Source organism: Hydra viridissima, unplaced genomic scaffold (assembly GCF_058129835.1).
Source record: "Hydra viridissima isolate aposymbiotic clone 2 unplaced genomic scaffold, HvirCarnegie_v1 scaffold_9, whole genome shotgun sequence".
Classification (NCBI taxonomy): domain Eukaryota; kingdom Metazoa; phylum Cnidaria; class Hydrozoa; order Anthoathecata; family Hydridae; genus Hydra; species Hydra viridissima.
This window is the reverse complement of record NW_028324308.1, coordinates 17461132-17480281: the sequence shown is the minus strand read 5'-3', so window position 1 is coordinate 17480281 and position 19150 is coordinate 17461132. Positions and strand designations below refer to the sequence as shown.

The window sequence follows — 19150 nt, the reverse complement described above, 5'->3', positions numbered from 1 at the left end:
TTCTTTTCTTGTCGCAAAGATGTAAATTTATTTTCTTTTAAAAAAAATGTTTTAGGCGAGAACGAAGCATGCAGGTCAAATGAAAGCGTTGTTTGATCTTTTGTTCAATAATATGAAGATGGTGAGTTTGGGAATCGACAAAGTAGGAATTCCTGTGAAAACAAAAACAACGATAAAATTAATGGTTGAAGTGGATCTTTTTGCAGATCAGTTTGAAGAGTATGTGTTTGATTTTGAAGAGCCGTTGCATGTGGGTATTGAGAGTTATATCAGCAAGGCGTTTAAAACGATGAAAAGTAACAGCGTGGTAACTTTCTCGATTTTGAATGCGGGAAGTTTGGAAATTGCCGTGAGACCTTTAGACCAGTTTGAGTGTAATATTTAGGTGGCGACGGAAAGCGTTCAAAACCTGAATTTGATTGAGCGTTATTCTTTTCGGTCAAAGAGAAGAATTTCGGTTTCGAGGTTTAGCAATATGTGTAAGATGATAAAGCCGACCTCAGAATTTAGAGTGGCTTTAGAGAAAGGAGTGTTGATCTTTTCAATGGAGACTCCTAGTATTTTTTCAGAAGAGTTTAAATTTGGAGAAGAAAATGAGGATAAAATAAAGGTTCATTGAGTGCATCGGTCTGAGTAGCTGTATCGAGTTTCAAAAATAGTTTCTTTTTCAGACGCGCTGGATGTGTTTGTGGAGAAGGACAAGTCACTGATGATTTCATCTACAGGAGAAATTGGAACGGTGAAAGTGTAAATAAAAAATTTTCAAAAAAACTTAAAGAATGGCGCCTAAAAAGGGGATGCTCTAAAAGGGAGTATTTGGACCGAGCAATAAACCAGATCTGACAAATTCGTATCCTTTACCGGTTTTTAAGAAGAGTCCGTCTCCGTTGATTCTTTTAGGCCAAGGTCTTAAGTATAAGCCTGAGCCAACTGCAGTTAATTTTATTCCTTTTAGATTTTTGTTCATGTAAACCACGCCGCGTCCTGCGATTTTATCAACCATGGCAGAACCGGCAGAAGAGCCTACACCTGCAAGAAGTCCAGTGGTGAGAGCGGGGACAATTCTTGTGGCGATAGTGCTTCCGAGCATACCGAGCAAAGGGAGTAACGCACCGATGAATCCTCCTTCAATTTTAGAGTTGTGCATGAGTTGTTTTTGCTGAGTTTAAGTGTGACACCGGTGTCATTGCTTGTAGGCTCTTCTAATTTTGTTCAATTGCGAGTTTGTGACTGCGAGAATGTGATTTCTGTCCAAATCTTTACGAGTGAGTTTTATACTGACGTCTTTTTATATCTTAAATGGCTTTTTTTAATTTGTCAGCTTGATTTTGTGAAATGTTTAATCTAATTTTTTGATAATTGCTCATTATTTTAGCAAAGGAAAAAATTTTTACTGACCGAAAGCAATGCTTGTGTAAAGATCGGATATCACTGAGGATATTTTTTCTCTGATGTAATATCTGATGATGATGTCTTCTCCTCTAAAATTGATCAAGCTTCCATTTTGGTCAACAATTTGCGCTTCCATTCTTGAAATTTTGCTTACCACAATGTGAAGGTATATCACCGCAATGTGAAGGTATGTGAAGGTTTTTCTACAATTTTGTATCCTGGTTCAACCTGTGGGTAAAAAGAGTAATTGTCGTTTGTAGTTTTTCCTTCTAAATAAGACGAGCCGATAATGTTGTTGGTCACTCGGAATATAGCCGTATCTTCAATTCTTACAATATTTTCAGACTCGTAAGTGTCGATCACAATTGTTATTTTATCGAGATTTGAAGGGTATTCTCTTTCCTCAACGTAGGTGTATTCATTTTTATTGAATCCAAGGAGTAGAGCTAATCTGTTATTCACGTTAAAATACACCCAATATTTCGTCGTTGATCCTGGCATTTCAAATTTTAATTCAGATTTTAATGTAGTATCGCTTGCTGTAATAATGACTCCCTCTGCTCCGTACAAATTTCCAACTTGTTTTTTCATTTCATCTTGAAGGTAGGTGTTGAGCTGATTTATATTATAAGCTCCTTCTTTTAATGTAAATGGTGTAGCTGTTTGTGCCAGCGTTCGGACTATACCTGAAAACGTTATTTTTATAGGTGATGTTTGAGTAACTGCGACACGTTTCGATCCCCACAAGTGCCATTTCGTAATTTTTGTTTAATTCTAGCTCGATGTGTCTTTCAAAGTATGTTTTGATGGAGCTGTTTGATACTGTGGGTGTATCATTTTTCGATTTTGTAATTAAATAAAATGCTGACATGTTTTTTATACATTTGGAAAATAAAAATCGTCAAATCCGCTTCTGTATTTTCCATGGTCCTTTTTGGAGGATCAATCAATGACGGCAAATCCATGAGGTTGAGACCAGCAATGTCTGCAAAACTTTTTAAGTTCTTCTTTTTTCATGTCGCTTGAAACATGGTCTTGATAAATGTGGTCGACGTTTTTTTGGTCTTGTGGAAAGAGGCAAATAAAGTTGGCATTTTCTCTGATGGTTTGTCTGGAGAGCATGAAATAATTTTGAGCGAGGTAAAAGCAGTCAACGTTGGAATGTCTTCCTCGAATGTAATATTTCTCGCATTTGTTTTTTTTGGTCAGTTGCAAATCGTCAAAGATCATTAAATTGTTTCTGGTTAAAACGAGATCTTCAGGTTCAGGCACATCGTCAGCAGTTTCGAAAAATTGACACTCCATGACTGTTTTTCCGTTCCATTTTTTTAAAATTTCTTCAATGACCGCTTCAGGATTCGCGTTTTTTTTTTTCGATTTTGTTTTGAATATTGAACAATTCGAGAATAATTTCTTTCCACAGTTTCTTTTCAAAGGTGCTTTAGAGTATTTTGTATTCAGGTTAGAAAAGAGATTTCCCAAACACTCGCAAATGGTTATAATACAGCCATCCCGGTCTTAGCAGCAAATTTAAAAGTAAAGTTGTTTTTCCTCATCCGGACTTTCCGACAATGATTCCTCTTATACTTCTTGGCAAAAGCGCGTTGTTGCTTCTTTTGCTTTTACCGATATTCCATGACAAATCAATGACTTCCATTTTTAAAAAGAAAAGATTTTATTTTAGAAAATTTAATTTGCCAGAGATTCGCAATCGAATTTAAAAACTTTTTTTTATATGTGTAAAATGTACTGCGTTAAATGCAAAAGAGAAACGGAGACTATTCATTTGAAAAACAAATGTCTAAAAACAACAGAAATATGTTGAAAGGGACATGTGATTCTTTTGGAACGACAAAATGTATGTTTGTTCCATCGACAACAAAAGGAGGTGACTTGGTGGAATCAATAAATAAACTGTCAAATAAAATCAAGCTCCTATGGGCAAAATTTCCTGGAGAAATGCACATTCCGGGAATGAACTTTGCAGGACTGACTTCTCCCGACGTGTATCAGGAATGGAGCAAGCCCGTGGACAGGGTGGACAATGCAGCGTATCATCACGATCTGGCTTATAAATATTTTAACGACAGACAAAACAGGAATGTGGCAGATCAAATGATGCTTGAAGAAATGATTTCTATACGCAACCCCACTCAAAAAGAAACCAACGAAAGAAAACTCGTTACACCGGTGATTAAAGCCAAAGTTAAATTCGGATTACGTGTATTTAACGGATCAAAAAAAAATAAATTCCCGAGAGTCGTCTGAAATGAACAAATCAGCTTGCAGAAGAGCTTCATAAACCGGTAATTCATCATTTCGAAAGAAGAAGGGTGACTGTGAATGACATCGATGAAATGTGGCTGAAGCGTTGAGTAAAATCTTCGAAAAATCAAAAGATTTTACCAGGAATCCGAAGGATCTCAAAAAAAGAAAGTGTTCCAAATTGTGGGTAGACAAACGAAAAGAATTTTACAACAAGCACGTGAAAGCGCTGTGAGTGCAATTGTTTTCCACTGAAAACGAGGAAATAAGTTGTGTCGTCGAGCGATGGAGCAGAACGATGAAAGAGAAAATGTTTAAATACTTTTCAGCTAACAACACCAATAAATACATTGACGTTTTAGATTAAATGGTGAAAAGTTACAACAATACAAATCACTCTTCAATAAAAACGTCACCAGTTGAAGCCAGCGAAGAAAAGAGCAAGGTTTGGATGAATCTGTATGGAAAGACGCAAACAGAAAGAAAACAGCCAAAATTTTCAATGGGTGACAAAGTGTGGATTACAAAAAAGTAGCCTAATTTTGAAAAAGGGTATACGCCAAGGTGGACTAAAGAGGTTTTTTCCGTGTCAAAAGTTCAGTACACGAATCCGCCCACGTAAAAAATCACTGACGCCAACGAAGAAGAAATTCAAGGTACTTTTTACAAGCAGGAAATGCTAAAGACGCATCAATATATATTCAGAATTGAAAAAATCATTCGCAAAACAAAGAGCAAATCATTTGTTAAATGGTTGGGATATCCAGATTCGTTTAACTCGTGGGTGGATAATAAAGAATTGATCAGTTTGCTTTCGAGCGATATAAATCATTTTCTTTCCCAATAAATGATCTAAAAAGTCGCAGATTTTCCACGGATCATAAAATGATATAAATGAATTTTAATTTCTTATTAAAAAATGGAAATGAAGAATAATCGTGTTAAAATGATGGTTTTAACTGAACCTTTTATAAATGAATACTTTAAGACAAAAAATTACGAAGAATTATATAGGAGTGCGCCCAATTACGAAGATAACTTTAAGACGAAAAATTACGAAGAAGTATATAGGAAGCGCCCAATTACGAAGAATACCGTTACAATATTCAAAGTTTAGAAAAGGATTTGGATTTCACCATTATTCGTCAACGAGATACTTTTGAATTGAAAATAAAGTGCGGAATGGTTCATTTTGAAAGAAGCGGAACTTTAAGATAGGACGTATTTGAGTATGCTCGCAAAAAAGTAAATAAAGTCAAAGAACAAAGTCAAAGAGTAGAAAAATTGTATCTTGAGCGGGTCAAGGAATTGCATGGATAATAAAATGATATAAAAAGTTTTCTTTTCTTTTAAAAAAGATGAATTTTGTGACGATTGAAAATTTTGACGAGAGTAAATTATCGGTTGGAGATATTTACGCAGCCACAAAGCCAATTCAGTATCAAAAGATTCCGTTGTGTTATGAGTATGCGATTGGAAAAGGTCTTTTTGTTTTAATACTCCCGTTTTGTTTTCTCTGGGTGTGTTTGAAAGTCGCAGTGTGGAAAAAAAAGAGCTGACTGGATATTCCATGTCTTTTGTTGATTTTGACGAGAAAAAGGGTGACAGCAGCAGTAGAAAAGTTTATGGAAGTGACTGAAAAAATATCAAAATTTCTTCGCGAGCAACTCATGAAAATGACGTCTTTGTTGAAAAAAGGAGGAAGAACGAAAAAAATAATTGCTGCAGACTTGTCCATTTTTAAGAACAAAGGATCTGGAGCTCCTTTATTTTTCGGAAAGTTGTTTATAAAAGAAAAGAACATTACTTCTTTATTTTACAGAAAGAGTGCTAATAAAAAGCTTGTAAAAACGAATCCTTTGGAATACGTTCGTCAAAAGTGTTTTGCCATTGCGTCTTTGAGAATTGAAGGTGTTTTTATTGGATCGCAGATTGAATCCATCCAATTCAAGCTTCCAGAAGTTGCTATTACTAAAAATACGCCTTCTTTTCAAAGCATTATGGACGATTTGGATTTGGGAGAGGTAGAATCTGATAAGAGTTGTGATCTTGTAAAGTGATAGATTTTGTAAAATGATAGATTTTTAAATTTTTAATCGAATTTAAAAATGATCAATGTCGAAAGAATTGAACTTGTCGAATATCTGAAAAGTCCCGTTCTTTACAACAGCGAAAGGGTTCAATTTGGTAACACTTCTTATTGTGGTCACTTGCGTCTTTACTTCTTGAAAAAACTGGACGAAGGTAACGACTTTCAAGAAACTATCAATACCTTATGGTGATCACAAGAGAAAAATAAATTCCAAGACATATAAAAAATGATTGACAAATTTGGTAGATCAGAATTGGGAACGTATTTATACAATCCTTATTCGACCGCTCTTACAATCGATCTGTATGTCAGAACAGATGGAAATAGCACCATCACTGCGGACATTGATTTTAACTCTCAAAAAATCATTAATTTGGCAGAGCCGACCACTTCTCACAACGCTGCTACGAAAAATTATGTGGACACGCATTCATCAGGCGGAGGCACGGCAATTGGAGCTGCGGACTTGGATTTAAATTTCCACAAAGCGACGAATTTGAATGAACCGACAAGTCTTCACGATGCAGCCACGAAAAATTTGATGCAGATGTTGTGCATTGGTTTGGGTACTATAGGAATTGGACTTTTAGCCACCATTATTGCCGATAGCGATTGCGTTTGAGGGTGTTGCTATTGGAGTGGGATTTTTATCGATTGTAGGAGGTCAAGTGAACAAAAAGCTGGCATTGAAAGCGGAGAAGCACGAAAAATTGAAAGTTCTTGCAGAGTCTAAATTGAACACTATTAGCAACCTCATTTCAAAAGCGTTGATGGATGGAAAAATAAGCGATTCAGAGTACTAATTGATTCTTAGCGAGCTTCAAAAGTTTAAGACCATGACGGAGGAGATACGAACAAAGACTAAAAGCACCATTGACGAAAAACCAAAGAGTTTATGATTAATCAAGGAAGAGAGGATGCGATAAATACATTTAATAATTTATTCAAAAAAAATGATTTTATTCGTTGAAAAAAATGTTAAAAATTTGAAGAATTTTTCAACGGATCATAGAATGATCTGAAAATAAATTTCTAGCGTATTTTAAAAACCATGTCTTTTTTTAAAATACAAGACCCGAACAAAAGGGATGAAATTGTGAAAGAAATAATTGATAGAAGAAAGAGAATTTATCAGAACAGCATCAATAACAATATTTCAGATGTCAATTTTTAGGCTGATTTGAGCAAGCTCTACAAGCCGCTCATCGAAAGCAATTAAAAGATGTACAAGTCGCTCATCGAAAGCAATGAAAAGCTGATAAAAAGAATAGAGGACAAAGTTGCCAACAAAAATGAAGAACCCATTGAAGAGTTAGATGAAGAGTCTGCGAATTTGGGTGATATTTCGTCTAAATATTTAAATATAACGTACAACAAGGAGGCTTCTGATCGAAGAAAAAAAAAGATATTTCAAAATAAGCAAAAATGAAAATAAATGGTGCATTGGAAAAATGGAAGTGATACCGGATGAAAATGATATCATTATTGGTGGAAAAAGGTATGAGGGAGCAAAAGGTCTTTGGGAACTTTTGACGAAATCTGATCCTCCAAACAAAAATGACTATACCGATAAAGATAACAAAATTACTCGAGAATTCTGATCGACTCTGGCGCTATAGAAGATTGGCCTACAGGTGGAAAAAAATGGGAACAGATTATTAAGCCTATTTATGAACAATATAAAATGAAACTAGAGGTAAAAAAGGTTCAGGAGTCATCATTCTTCCCAGCGATCCGAATGCGCTCGTGAAAAGCCTTGAATTGAGCGTGGCTGCTTGTCATGCGGGAAATACAGGGTCGAGAAATGAGAACGTGAACATTTGCGACGAGCTGTTAGGACAAAATGTAATTAAAAAAGACCAGTATAAATCGATGATGAGGTACATCGATTCAAAGTGAATAAAATAATTTTTTTTTGCTTATTAAAAATGATCGTTTACAGAAACAGATATGTTAAGAAACACGTTGTTGGAGGAAGTGGAATAATCGATACGTTAAGGAATTTTTTAAAAAAAGCTGCCGCGTCGAGCATCTCAATAGCAGCATCCACTTTAGCAAACAAAATTGCAAAAAGCGAGCTGGGAAGAGAAGCGAATATGGCGACGAAATCTGCGGGAAAAGAATTGGCTTCTCCTGCCGTCTCCACCGCCAAAGACGTGGCTATTGACAAGGGTAAAAAGACCATTGAAAAAATGTACGCCAAGACTGCAACTCCAAATCCGAAAGTTCTTACTCAGAAGAGCAAAGACACTATTTCTGGAATGGTAGCGCCAACAGCTCCAGCGCACAGCAGCGAATATTCCTCGCTTGGGGGTTCTTTGCGCTCAAAAAAGTTGTCGAAAAAGAATGCGATTAGAATACAAGACCTTGTAAAAATGGGAAATAGAATGAAAGTTGTCTCCTAAAAAGTTCAAAGAACTTTCCCGGATTCGAAGGTTCTAAAAAAATTTTTTCTTTTATATAGAAAAATGGCAAATTCCGAAGTATTAAATATTACAGAAGAAATCATTGTTGATGAAGATATTGAGAGATTTGAATTTCACGAATACGACCCGGTCAGTAACAATTTAAATACTGCTGGGGAAATAAGAATCAACATTGAGCAGCAAGACTTGTTCACGCTTCCCTCTGAGGCGTACCTTTTGGTCGAAGGAAGACTGACAAAAGTGGACGGAACTTCCTATGCGGATACGGATGTGGAAGCTCTTGCAAACAATGGCATCATGCACCTGTTCAGTCAGATTTCATATCAATTGTCGAATCAAGAAATAGAAACCATATACAGTCCAGGTCAAGCCACTACCATGCTTGGTTTTCTAAGATATCCAGTGGAGTTTCAAGTATCGGAAGGAATGAATCAGCTGTGGCAAAGAGACACCACCGCTAATGCAGATCTTGCCGGCAACAGTGGATTGAGTCAAAGACAAGATTACATCGTTAAGCAAACTGCAACTAAAGGAACATTTTCATTCTGCATTCCGTTGAAGCACATTTTTGGATTTTGCGAAAATTACGAAAAAGTTCTTTACGAATATAAGTGCGCGATTATTCTTGTGAGAAAGAGCGACGCTGATGCGATTTTTAAGAGCACCGAAACAGCCGCAGGAAAAGTGGACTTGAGCAAATTGTCCTTGTTTATGCCTCATGTCACTCCTTCTTTTATGGCAAACAGCAATCTTTACAAACTCATTGAATCAAAAGTGGACGTTCCTTTGACGTTTAAATCCAGACAGTGCGAGACCATCGCCGTACCTGTGACCAATACATTCAGTTGGAGGTTGAGCGCCAGATCTTCCAGTGAAAGACCGAGGTACATTATTGTTGGATTTCAGACCAATAAAGATGGCAGCCAAGATTTAAACTCTTCCGTATTCAATCACTGCGATTTGAAAAGCATGTACGTCACTTTAAACAGCGAAAAGTTGTTGAATGAAAACGGTGTTACCAAAACATCAAGAGAAAAAATGACGTTAATGATGCTCGCGATTGAAAATAATCTAATCGATAAAAGCGAATTAATGGAAGATGTGAAAGAAAGGAGACCTGTTGGAAGACCTAAAAACGTGAAGCCACCAAAAGAAAAAAACGCCATTGACCCTAAATGGAAAAAGCTTGAAAACATCAGAAGAAATCCTCTCACGTAATTTAAATTTTTCTGAAAATTGAATTTGAGTTAAAAAATATTTTTCTATTATATAAAAAATGAATGATTGTGTATTGAAAAAAGTTATAGAGAAATCTTTAAAAGCATTGCGAAATGAAGCCAAAGACCGGGCGATAAAAGGTTATACACAAATGACCAGGAAAGAGCTAGTTAAAGCAATAAAAAATACAAAGCCTATCATCGGTACACAACCTGTAACACGTCGAAGACTAACAACCGCTGCAAGACCTCTTCCGATTGTTCAAAGTCCAGTTGTTGTAAGACCAATTCCTGCTCCTCCTCCTGTTTCTGACGACTTGATTTCATTTGGACCAGCTTTCTAGCGAAATCTGATGACTAAAGCCAAACCATCGCGTCATATTTTTGACGAGCCTGTTGCCGATCCAACGAACGTCATTACACCAAGACCGGTTCCTGCAAAAAGACCTGGTTTATTTTCAAGAATTGCAACGGCTGTAGGAAATGTGGTTACTAATCGTTTTAACCGAGTGCTTACAGCCATTGATCCACACATTCCAGAGGTTGTAAAGAAAACAGTGAGCGACGTAAGAATTGGATTTGAAAAAAGAATAAAGTCTCTCAAAGACATTGTATTCGGTAAACTACAAATAAAGTTTCAATTGACCAATCACGCGCCTAGATATATCACCAAACAATTTTCATATACTCCTGAAATAAATTATCAAGACGCCTCTGCCTTTTTAGACTTGACAAAAGAGCAATTAAAGTCATGAAAATAAATACAAAAACGAACATTGTTTTGACGTGTGAAATGACGCGTGTGAGCATTTCCACTGGACAAGAAACCACTCGCACTGTGTTCTTTCCTTCAAAATATGGAATTATACTGGAGGCATTAAATCGAAGAGAGTTTTATGACACAAAGAAAGAAGAAGTTCTTGAAAAAATTGTTAATAGCAGCAAAGATGGATCGAATTGGAAAGTGACTAAAATTTTGAAAATGGACATTAACATGATTGCTTACACTCCCCTCAGCGCTTCGTCATGGATCGATCTTCCCATTGAACTGAAAAACAAATAGGCAATTATCAATATGGAAAACGAAGACAATCAATGCTTTAAATGGTCCGTCACCAGAGCGTTGAATCTGGATAATAGAGATAATGAAAGAATTAGCGAAAACTTGATTCTAATATCGGAAGAGTTGAAATGAGGAGGAATTGATTTTCCTGTCAAGCTTAATAAAATCGGAAAGTTTGAAGATAGCAATGAAGAAATTAGCGTCAATGTTTTTGGTTATGAAAACAAAAAACCTTTTCCTTTACGAGTATCGAAACATTACAGCAGAGATTAAAAAAATCGAATTGCTGCTTATTTCAAACGAAGACACTGACCATTATTGCGTAATTAAAAGTTTCAGCCGATTTGCCTCCTCTTCAGTAACAAAAGGTAAAAGAAAACAATACTTTTGCAGAAATTGTCTACAATCTTATGACCAGGAAGAAAAGATTAAAAAAATTCAACCTGACTGTTATGAACACCAATCGGCTAGAATCGAACTTCTTAAAAAAGGAACAATCGTTCAGTTCCAAAACAACAACAGATCGATGAGGGTTCCGTTTGTGGTGAATGCAGACTTTGAAAGTTTCATCAAACCTGTTAATGCAGATGCTGAGTATGATGATAAATTGTCTTACACTAAAAAATACCAAAAGCACGCTCCAAGCTTGTTCTGCTATTTCATTAAGTGCTTTGACGAAACCCTTTATAAAGGAAAACCTGTCACGTACATAGCAGAAAGCGATGATGACGACGTTTCTCAAAAATTTGTAAACATGGTTGAAACAGACCTTACAGAGATTTTCAACGGGATTGATTTTAAAAAAGGTATGGTTTTGACTGATGAACATAAAAAGAATTTTAAAGCTGTGACAAAATGTCACATTTGCGGTGAAGATTTAAAAAATGACAAAGTGAAAGACCACTGTCACATCAATGGAAAGTACCGAGGAGCCGGTCACAAAAAATGCAACTTGGATTATCAAATTCCAAAATTCATACCGATCATTTTGCACAATTTGTCTGGTTATGACAGCCACTTGTTCATCAAGAAATTGGCTGGAAAACTAAAATGCATCCCTACAACGAAGAAAAATGTATCAGCTTCTCAAAAGAAATCAAAGTAAGAGAATTTACTGGTAAAGATGGTAAACCGCATGAACTTTGGAGAGAATTACGATTTGCTGACAGCTTCAGATTTATGTCTTCCAGTTTAGACAGTTTAGCTAAAAATCTAACCAACGAGCAATGCAAAAACGTTGCTGAATAATACACTGGAAAACAATTTGATTTATTGAGAAGAAAAGGTGTTTACCCTTACGATTGGGTGGACTCGATTAAAATGTTTTCCGAATCAAAATTACCTCCAATAGAAGCGTTCCATTCCAAACTGAACGACATAGGTATAGAAGTTGATGACTATGCGCACGGTCAAAACATTTGGAACGAATTTGTTGTATAACGTTTAAAGACTACCACGAGCTGTACAACGTTTCTGACGTGCTGATACTCGCAGATGTCTTTGAAAATTTTAGAGACATGCGAAACATACTACAATCTACACCCTGCTTGGTATTACACCTCTCCAGGACTAGCAATAGACGCGTGCTATAAAATGACTGAAGTTAAATTGGAGCTTCTGAGCGATCCTGACATGCTGCTCATGTTTCAAAAAGAAATACGCGGTGGAATCAGCATGATTTCAAACCGACGCGGATTTTCAAATAACAAATACATGGGCGATTTGTATGATCCTAACAAAAAGTCAACCTTCATTCAATACTTGGACGCTAATAATTTGTACGGATGCGCGATGAGCAAAAATCTTCCCACTCGCGGATTTAAATGGATGACTGAAGACGAACTCTCCATTTGGAAATCCATGCCATGTGTTCTTGAAGTTGATTTGGATTATCCCAAACATCTTCACGACTATCACAACGATTACCCTTTGGCTCCTGAGAAAATGTTCCTTAACAAAGTAGAAAAACTTGTTCCAAGTTTAAACAGCAAAGAGAAATACGTCGTCTATCACGAAAACCTTAAACTGTATGAACGAATGGGATTGGTCATTACAAAAATACATAGAGGTATCACATTTGAAGAAGAACCTTGGATGAAAAAATACATTGACCACAACACCAATTTAAGAGCAAAAGCACCAAACGATTTTGAAAAGGAGTTCTTCAAGCTCATGAACAATTCAGTCTTTGGAAAAACAATGGAAAATATTAAAAATCATGTAGACGTAAGACTTGTCACTAAAGAAAAAGAAGCCTTAAAATTATCTAAAAAACTCAATTTCGAAAGTCGAACCATTTTTGATGAAAACTTGATCGCCGTGCACATGAAGAAAACAAAGTCGGTTTACAACAAACCCATTTTTTTAGGAATGTGCATCCTGGACATAAGCAAAACTTTAATGTTTAAATTCAACTACGACTACATCAAACCAAAATACAATGATCGCTCAAAACTTCTCATGACCGATACAGACTCGCTCATTTACGAAATCGAAACAGAAGATTTTTACAAAGACATTGCAAATGATGTACTAGAAAGATTCGATACGAGTGATTTCGATAAAAACCATCCTGCCATTAAAAACGTTGGTTTCAAAGCTGGTGTTAACAAAATGCTTATCGGAATGTTCAAAGACGAAATCGGAGGAAAACTAATTGAAGAATTTGTAGGGCTTAGACCGAAACTCTACTCTTTTAAGATCTATAAAGAAGAACACAAAAAATGCAAAAGTGTCAAGAAAAATGTCGTCGATAAAAAAATAAAACACGAACATTACAAAGACTGCTTAATGAATAGAAAAGAAGTCTTTGCAAAAATGAACATCATACGATCACATAAGCACGACATCTTCACTGAAGAAATCAACAAGTCGCACTAAGTGCTGAAGATGATAAAAGAGGATGGAATTCACACCTTGGCAATAGGACATTACAAGTTACCACCACCAACACAATAACTTAAAAAAAAAAAAAATTTATATCATTGCGACAAGAAAAGATATATTACGACAAGGAAAGAAATATCATTGTGACAAGAAAATAAAATATTGCGGTAAGAAACATTTTAAAAAGAAAATTTTATTACATTATTACAGATTTTTTTTGAAAAAAAAGGTAAGTCACGCAAAAAACGCATGAAAGTCAGAGCTTAAGTATGGAAAAAACCCCAATGCGCCAGAACCCGCATTTCTCTACTACCACAGGCAAAGCTCACATATTAAAAAACTCTAACATTTTTTGTATAAACTGGCGTTAGGAAGAGTTCCGTCGAGGTATGGCTCTCGGAGGACGCTGTAACTGATAAACGCTACTACAAATTTATATATAATGTCGGAGAGAACGCGGCCATAGAAACTACAGATTCTCCACTTCAGCATAAAGGGATTTTTCTTCTGTGACTGGATATTTCACAGCATCTGCGGCATAATATTTAAAAATTAAAAAACATTTAAAAAAGATATAAAAAGTCTAAAAACTACAAAATCATTTAACATTGGGGCAAAGCGAAAAAGCAATTTAATATTTAAACACTTAAAGAGCATACAAACCTTAACGGGTATAAGAAAAAGATGTTTATATTTTTCTCTTCGCGTTTCTCTAATTCTTTTCGCATGTTGTTTTTGTCGTTGTTCTTCAAATCCATGTCGTAGTAAGAGTTTAGTATTGGTATGAATGGGTAAGGTATTTAATTTTTTAATTTTATTAATATAATTTTCATCAATTCTTTTTTTGTGATTATCATCGTGGAATTGTATGGCTATTCTGTGTAATTCTGGATCAAAAGTGTTTATTTCCTGTAGTTCGCTGTAAAGGAATTCCTCAAATTCTTCTTGTTCTGTAATACTCATTTTTATAACAAGAAAAAATTTATTTAAGTCAAAATAAAAATTTTTTTTCACTGTATAATTTACAAAATTAAATTTAAAAAAGGGATGCTTGAGAATGGAGAGTTTGGTCCGAGAAGCAAACCAGCTCCGATAGATTCATATCCTCTTCCGCTTTTAACGTAAACTCCGTCTTTGAATGATCCTCCTTTAGGCCAGGGTGTTAAAAATAATCCGTTTCCTCTGTGCGTTCCCATTTTCATTCCATTTCCATTCTTTTTCAAATAAACGATACCTCTTCCTGCAATTTTATCAACCATAGCAGAACCTGCAGAAGATCCTACACCTGCTAACAATCCGGTGGCAAGAGCTGGAACTACTCTTGTTGCAAGTGTACTACCCAACATACCCAATAAAGGTAGAAGGGCTCCAATAAATCCTCCTTTCACATTTGCGTTATGTTCCAATTGGGTTTTGCTCATTTTAATGGTGACTCCAACTCCTCGATGGAGAGCGTCCAAAAGTTTTCGATGTTGATTTTGTGTTACAAGTAAAACGTCGTTTCCGTTAAAATCATCTTTTGAAATACGGATGCTCACAGGTTTACCTGCTATCATTGATTTTTTTATTTTTTCAATCTGTCCCTGAGACACATTTAATTTAACACTAACATATTTGCTCATTTTTAAATGTGAGAAAAAATATTTATTTCACTTCTCGAATGTGATAACGGATCGTAATCTCCTCTCCACGAAAATCAACCAAATTTCCATTTTGATCGACAACGCGAGTGATCATTGTGGAAATTTCTGGGACTTTGACAGGGAGGTAAGTCAAATGAGTTGGTCTTTCGATGATTTTAAAACCAGGACCAACAGCTGGATAAAAAGAGTAGATGCAATTGAGTTGGGATCCGTTGACGTAAGCAGACCCGATGACGTTGTTGAGGATTCTGATCGTGTTGATGCTTGAAATTCTAACAATATCGTCAGACTCGTATTCCGAATTGGAGTCCAATTGTCTTTTTGTAAATCCTAAAACTGATGCGATGCTGTTTTCCACGTTCAAATCCATCAAATAATTCATTCCAAGTGTGATGGTTGATTTTAAAGTGTTTAAATTGGATCCTATTTTTATGTTATCGGGAGAGTAGCTGATTTTATTTGCTGTGACGTAGCTGGCGCTTTGAGACGCATTATTTTTTATTGTGTTTGAGACGGTCTTTTGTAAATAATTGTTGATGTCTTTGATGTCGTAGCTTCCGTCTGGAATGACGACGTTTTCCCAATGGGTTCCGTTGTTCATGCTATACCGGAAAGAATTGTTTTTGCTGATGATGTTTGGAAAGCTGTTGTACGTCTCAAGACCTAGAAAAGCCATTTCATAAGTTTTTCCTTTGTCAAAAACGATTTTGTCTAAAAATTCTGTTATGATTACGTTGGAATTTCCGTCCACGTCGATGGTTATGCCTGACATTTTTTTATTATGTAACATTTTTTTTTAAATCCTTCGGATTCATGGAATTTCACAAGTGAAATTTTAGATTCTTTGAATCCATGGAAATCTACGATTTCTTAAATGGTTTCTTTTGGAAAATAAAAAGTGTCAAATCCGCTTCGATATTTTCCATTGTCCTTTTTTGACGACAAATCAATCACCGCAAATCCGTGAGGTTCAGACCAACAATGCCTACAAAACTTTTCAAACTCTTTTTTTCCCATATCACTCGAAACGTGATCTTGATAAATGTGGTTAATGTTTTTTAAGTCTTGAGGAAAGAGACAGATAAAATTGGTGTTTTCTCTGATCGTTTGTCTTGGGAGCATGAAATAATTTTGAGCGAGGTAAAAGCAGTCGACGTTAGAGTGTCTTCCTCGGATGTAATATTTTTCACATTTGTTTTGTTTGGTAAGTTGCAAATCGTCAAAGATCATTAAATTGTTTTTGGATGAATCAAGATCTTCAGGATTAGGCACATCGTCAGCCGTTTCAAAAAATTCACACTCCATGCCCTCGGTTTCGGAAAAATTTTTTGAAAGATCGTTGATAACGCATTCAGGATCTAGTTTCAATTTTTCAATTTCGGTTTGTACCTTGAACAAGTCGAGAATTATTTTTTTTGGCAATTTTTTTTCGAACGAACTTTTTAGTATTTTGTACTCGGGTTGGAAAAGAGATTTTCCAAAAACTTGCAAATGGTTATAATCCAACCATCCAGGTCTAAGCAATAAATTGAGAAGCAACGTTGTTTTTCCACATCCGGATTTCCCAACGATGATTCCTCGAATGCTTCTCGGTAAAAGCTTGTTGTTGTTTGTTTTGATTTTTCCAATATTCCATGACAAATCAGACACTTCCATTTTTAGTTTAAAAATATTTTTTTTAAATAAAATGTACTGTGTTAAATGCAAAAGGAAAACAGAAACGAATCATTTGAGAAACGAAATCACAAAAAACAACCGGCATATGGTTAAAGGGGTTTGCAACGTTTGCGGAACAACCAAATGTAAGTTTGCTTCTTCGTATGCGCTCAAAGGATCATCTTCGCATACGGTAAAAGGAGGAGACTTGGTGGAAACGATTAACAATTTTTCAAAAAAAATAAAGCTTCCATGGGCAAAATTTCCAGGAGAAATGCACATTCCAGGAATGAATTTTGCAGGACCTGGCACAAACTTGGACAAAAGACTCACATCCACAGACATGTATCAAGAGTGGAGCAAACCGGTAGATCGAGTGGACAATGCAGCATACCATCATGATTTAGCTTATAAATATTTAAACGACGTTCAAAGCAGAAATTTGGCAGATCAAATGATGCTTGAAGAAATGAACTCCATTCCAAACCCTACTCAAAAAGAGATAAACGAAAGAAAACTGATCACTCCCATCATCAAAGCCAAAGCTAAATTTGGATTAGGTGTATCTGCAAAAAAAAAGCACCGGAGAACCTGAAATGGACGGATCAACTTGCAAACGAGCTTCATAAACCAGTCATTCATCATTTTAAAAGAAGAAAAGTGTTTGTGAACGACATGGATGAAATATGGGCTGCAGATTTGGTTGACATGCAATCGTTTTCAAAATTCAACAACGGGGTAAAATATTTGCTCATGGTGATCGACGTGTTTTCAAAGTATGGATGGATTGTTCCGTTAAAGAGTAAAACTGGAGTTGATGTAGCTAACGCTCTAAGAAAAATATTTGAGGAGAGAAGGTGTACAAAGATGTGGGTGGATAAAGGTAAAGAGTTTTATAACAAGCATGTGAAAGCGTTGGGAGTGAAATTGTATTCCACTGAAAACGAGGAAAAAAGTTCTGTTGTCGAGCGATGGAATAGAACGATGAAAGAGAGAATGTTTAAATATTTTTCAGCCAACAATACCAATAAATACATTGACGTATTAGATGAAATGGTGAAAAATTATAACAACGCCAAACACTCTTCTATCAAAATGACTCCAGTGGAAGCCAGGGATAAAAAGAATAAATATAGGGTTTGGATGAACCTGAATGGAAAGACGCAAACAGAAAGAGCAGAACCAAAATTTTCAATGGGAGACAAAGTGAGGATCGTAAAAAAGAAGTCTCATTTTGAAAAGGGGTATACACCGAGATGGACTGAAGAGGTTTTTACCGTGTCAAAAGTTCAGCATACGAATCCACCCACGTATAAAATCGCTGATGCTAACGGTGAAGAAATTAAAGGTACGTTTTATGAACAGGAGATGCAAAAGACAGCTCAAGACATATTCAGAATTGAAAAAGTCATTCGAAAGCAAAAGAACAGATCTTTAGTCAAATGGTTTGGATATCCAGATTCATTCAACTCTTGGGTGAATAATGAAGAATTGATACGTTTGCAAAAATAGTCGCGTCGTTTTGTATGGCAAGAAAAAAAATTTTTGATTTTGAGTTAAATAAAATCTTGCATATAGAAAAGAAATGAATAAGATGATTGAATTAATAAATGTGTCTGAAATTGCAATGTATAAGCGTATGAGAGATAATGATTTGTATATGTTCATGTCTAGGTATCAATTGTTGTTGAATGAATTACGTTGTAGTATGTATGCAGCAGAGAATTTAGATGATATGAATGATATCCTTAAAAAGATGAATTATTTAGGAGAAAAATTGGTTGATGATTATTTAGAAGTACAAGACGATTATCGTTGGGATAGAGAAAATATGAAATTGAGAACAACCAAGATTAACTTGAAGTTTTGCTGTCGTAAAATGAGTGAAATAACTCAAATGATGATAAAGTTAATTCCTTAGTCAAAGGGTTAGGATAATAAAGAAGTGAAAAAATTTTTATTTTGAGTTAAATAAAAATCTTGTATATAGAAAAGAAATGAATTTTATTACAATTGAAAATTTTGATGAGAGCAAATTATCAGTTGGAGAAATTTACGCAGCAACAAAACCAGTAGTCTATCAAAAAGTGTCAGTAAAATATTCTTATCCAACTGGAGATGGACCTCTTGTATTACGAACACCTACATTATTTTCGTATGGTGTGTGTGAGAATAAAGATCCAGCAACACAAAAACTGAATGGTTATTCCATGTCTTTTGTTTGCTTTGATGCTAAAAAGGGAAAGACAGAAGAAGAAGAAAAGTTTATTAGCACAATGGAAAAGATTACTTTGTTTATTAGAGGTGAAGTAGATAAATTGTCATCCAAACTTAAAAAGGGAGGAAGAAGAAAGCAAATTAATTCAGACGAATTGAGTATTTTAAAATATAAAGCTGGCCATGCTGTTGCAGCGCCAGTGTTTTATGCTAAAATGTATATAACTAAAAATTCGAAGAATTTTCATGAATCTGAAGGATCTAAAAATGAAGACGAAATATTCATTACTTCT

General features: G+C 35.5%; 2 protein-coding genes and 1 pseudogene across 4 annotated transcripts in view; 1 reads left to right on the top strand and 2 right to left on the bottom strand.

The window, feature by feature from the left end:
* The window catches only part of LOC149884326 (uncharacterized), a 395582-nt pseudogene that overhangs the window by 5973 nt on the left and 370459 nt on the right, over positions 1 to 19150 (bottom strand).
* Positions 1 to 19150, bottom strand: part of LOC145191573 (receptor-type tyrosine-protein phosphatase S-like) — a 49501-nt gene that overhangs the window by 2081 nt on the left and 28270 nt on the right. For 2 of the 3 annotated variants that reach the window (XM_090097467.1, XM_090097469.1), the window contains one exon: positions 13483 to 13872. Coding sequence is in view for 1 of the 3 variants with exons in the window: in XM_090097469.1 (XP_089953595.1) it covers positions 13811 to 13872 (62 nt within the window). In the remaining 2 variants the exon portion in view is untranslated. Of the gene's footprint in view, positions 1 to 13482; positions 13873 to 19150 lie in introns of those variants that run through there. The other variant, XR_016455529.1, reaches the window with a different exon arrangement.
* LOC149884346 (uncharacterized) lies at positions 56 to 11027 on the top strand. The gene is made up of 4 exons (XM_090097466.1): positions 56 to 121; positions 956 to 1265; positions 1376 to 1995; positions 2100 to 11027. Exon 4 carries the CDS (start codon positions 8218 to 8220, stop codon positions 9391 to 9393), a length of 1176 nt encoding a protein of 391 aa, XP_089953592.1. The 5' UTR covers positions 56 to 121; positions 956 to 1265; positions 1376 to 1995; positions 2100 to 8217; the 3' UTR covers positions 9394 to 11027.

Bases quoted from the DNA above. Each gene is read 5' to 3' on its own strand.
- LOC149884346 (XM_090097466.1), top strand. From the start codon at position 8,218: ATGGCAAATTCCGAAGTATTAAATATTACAGAAGAAATCATTGTTGAT.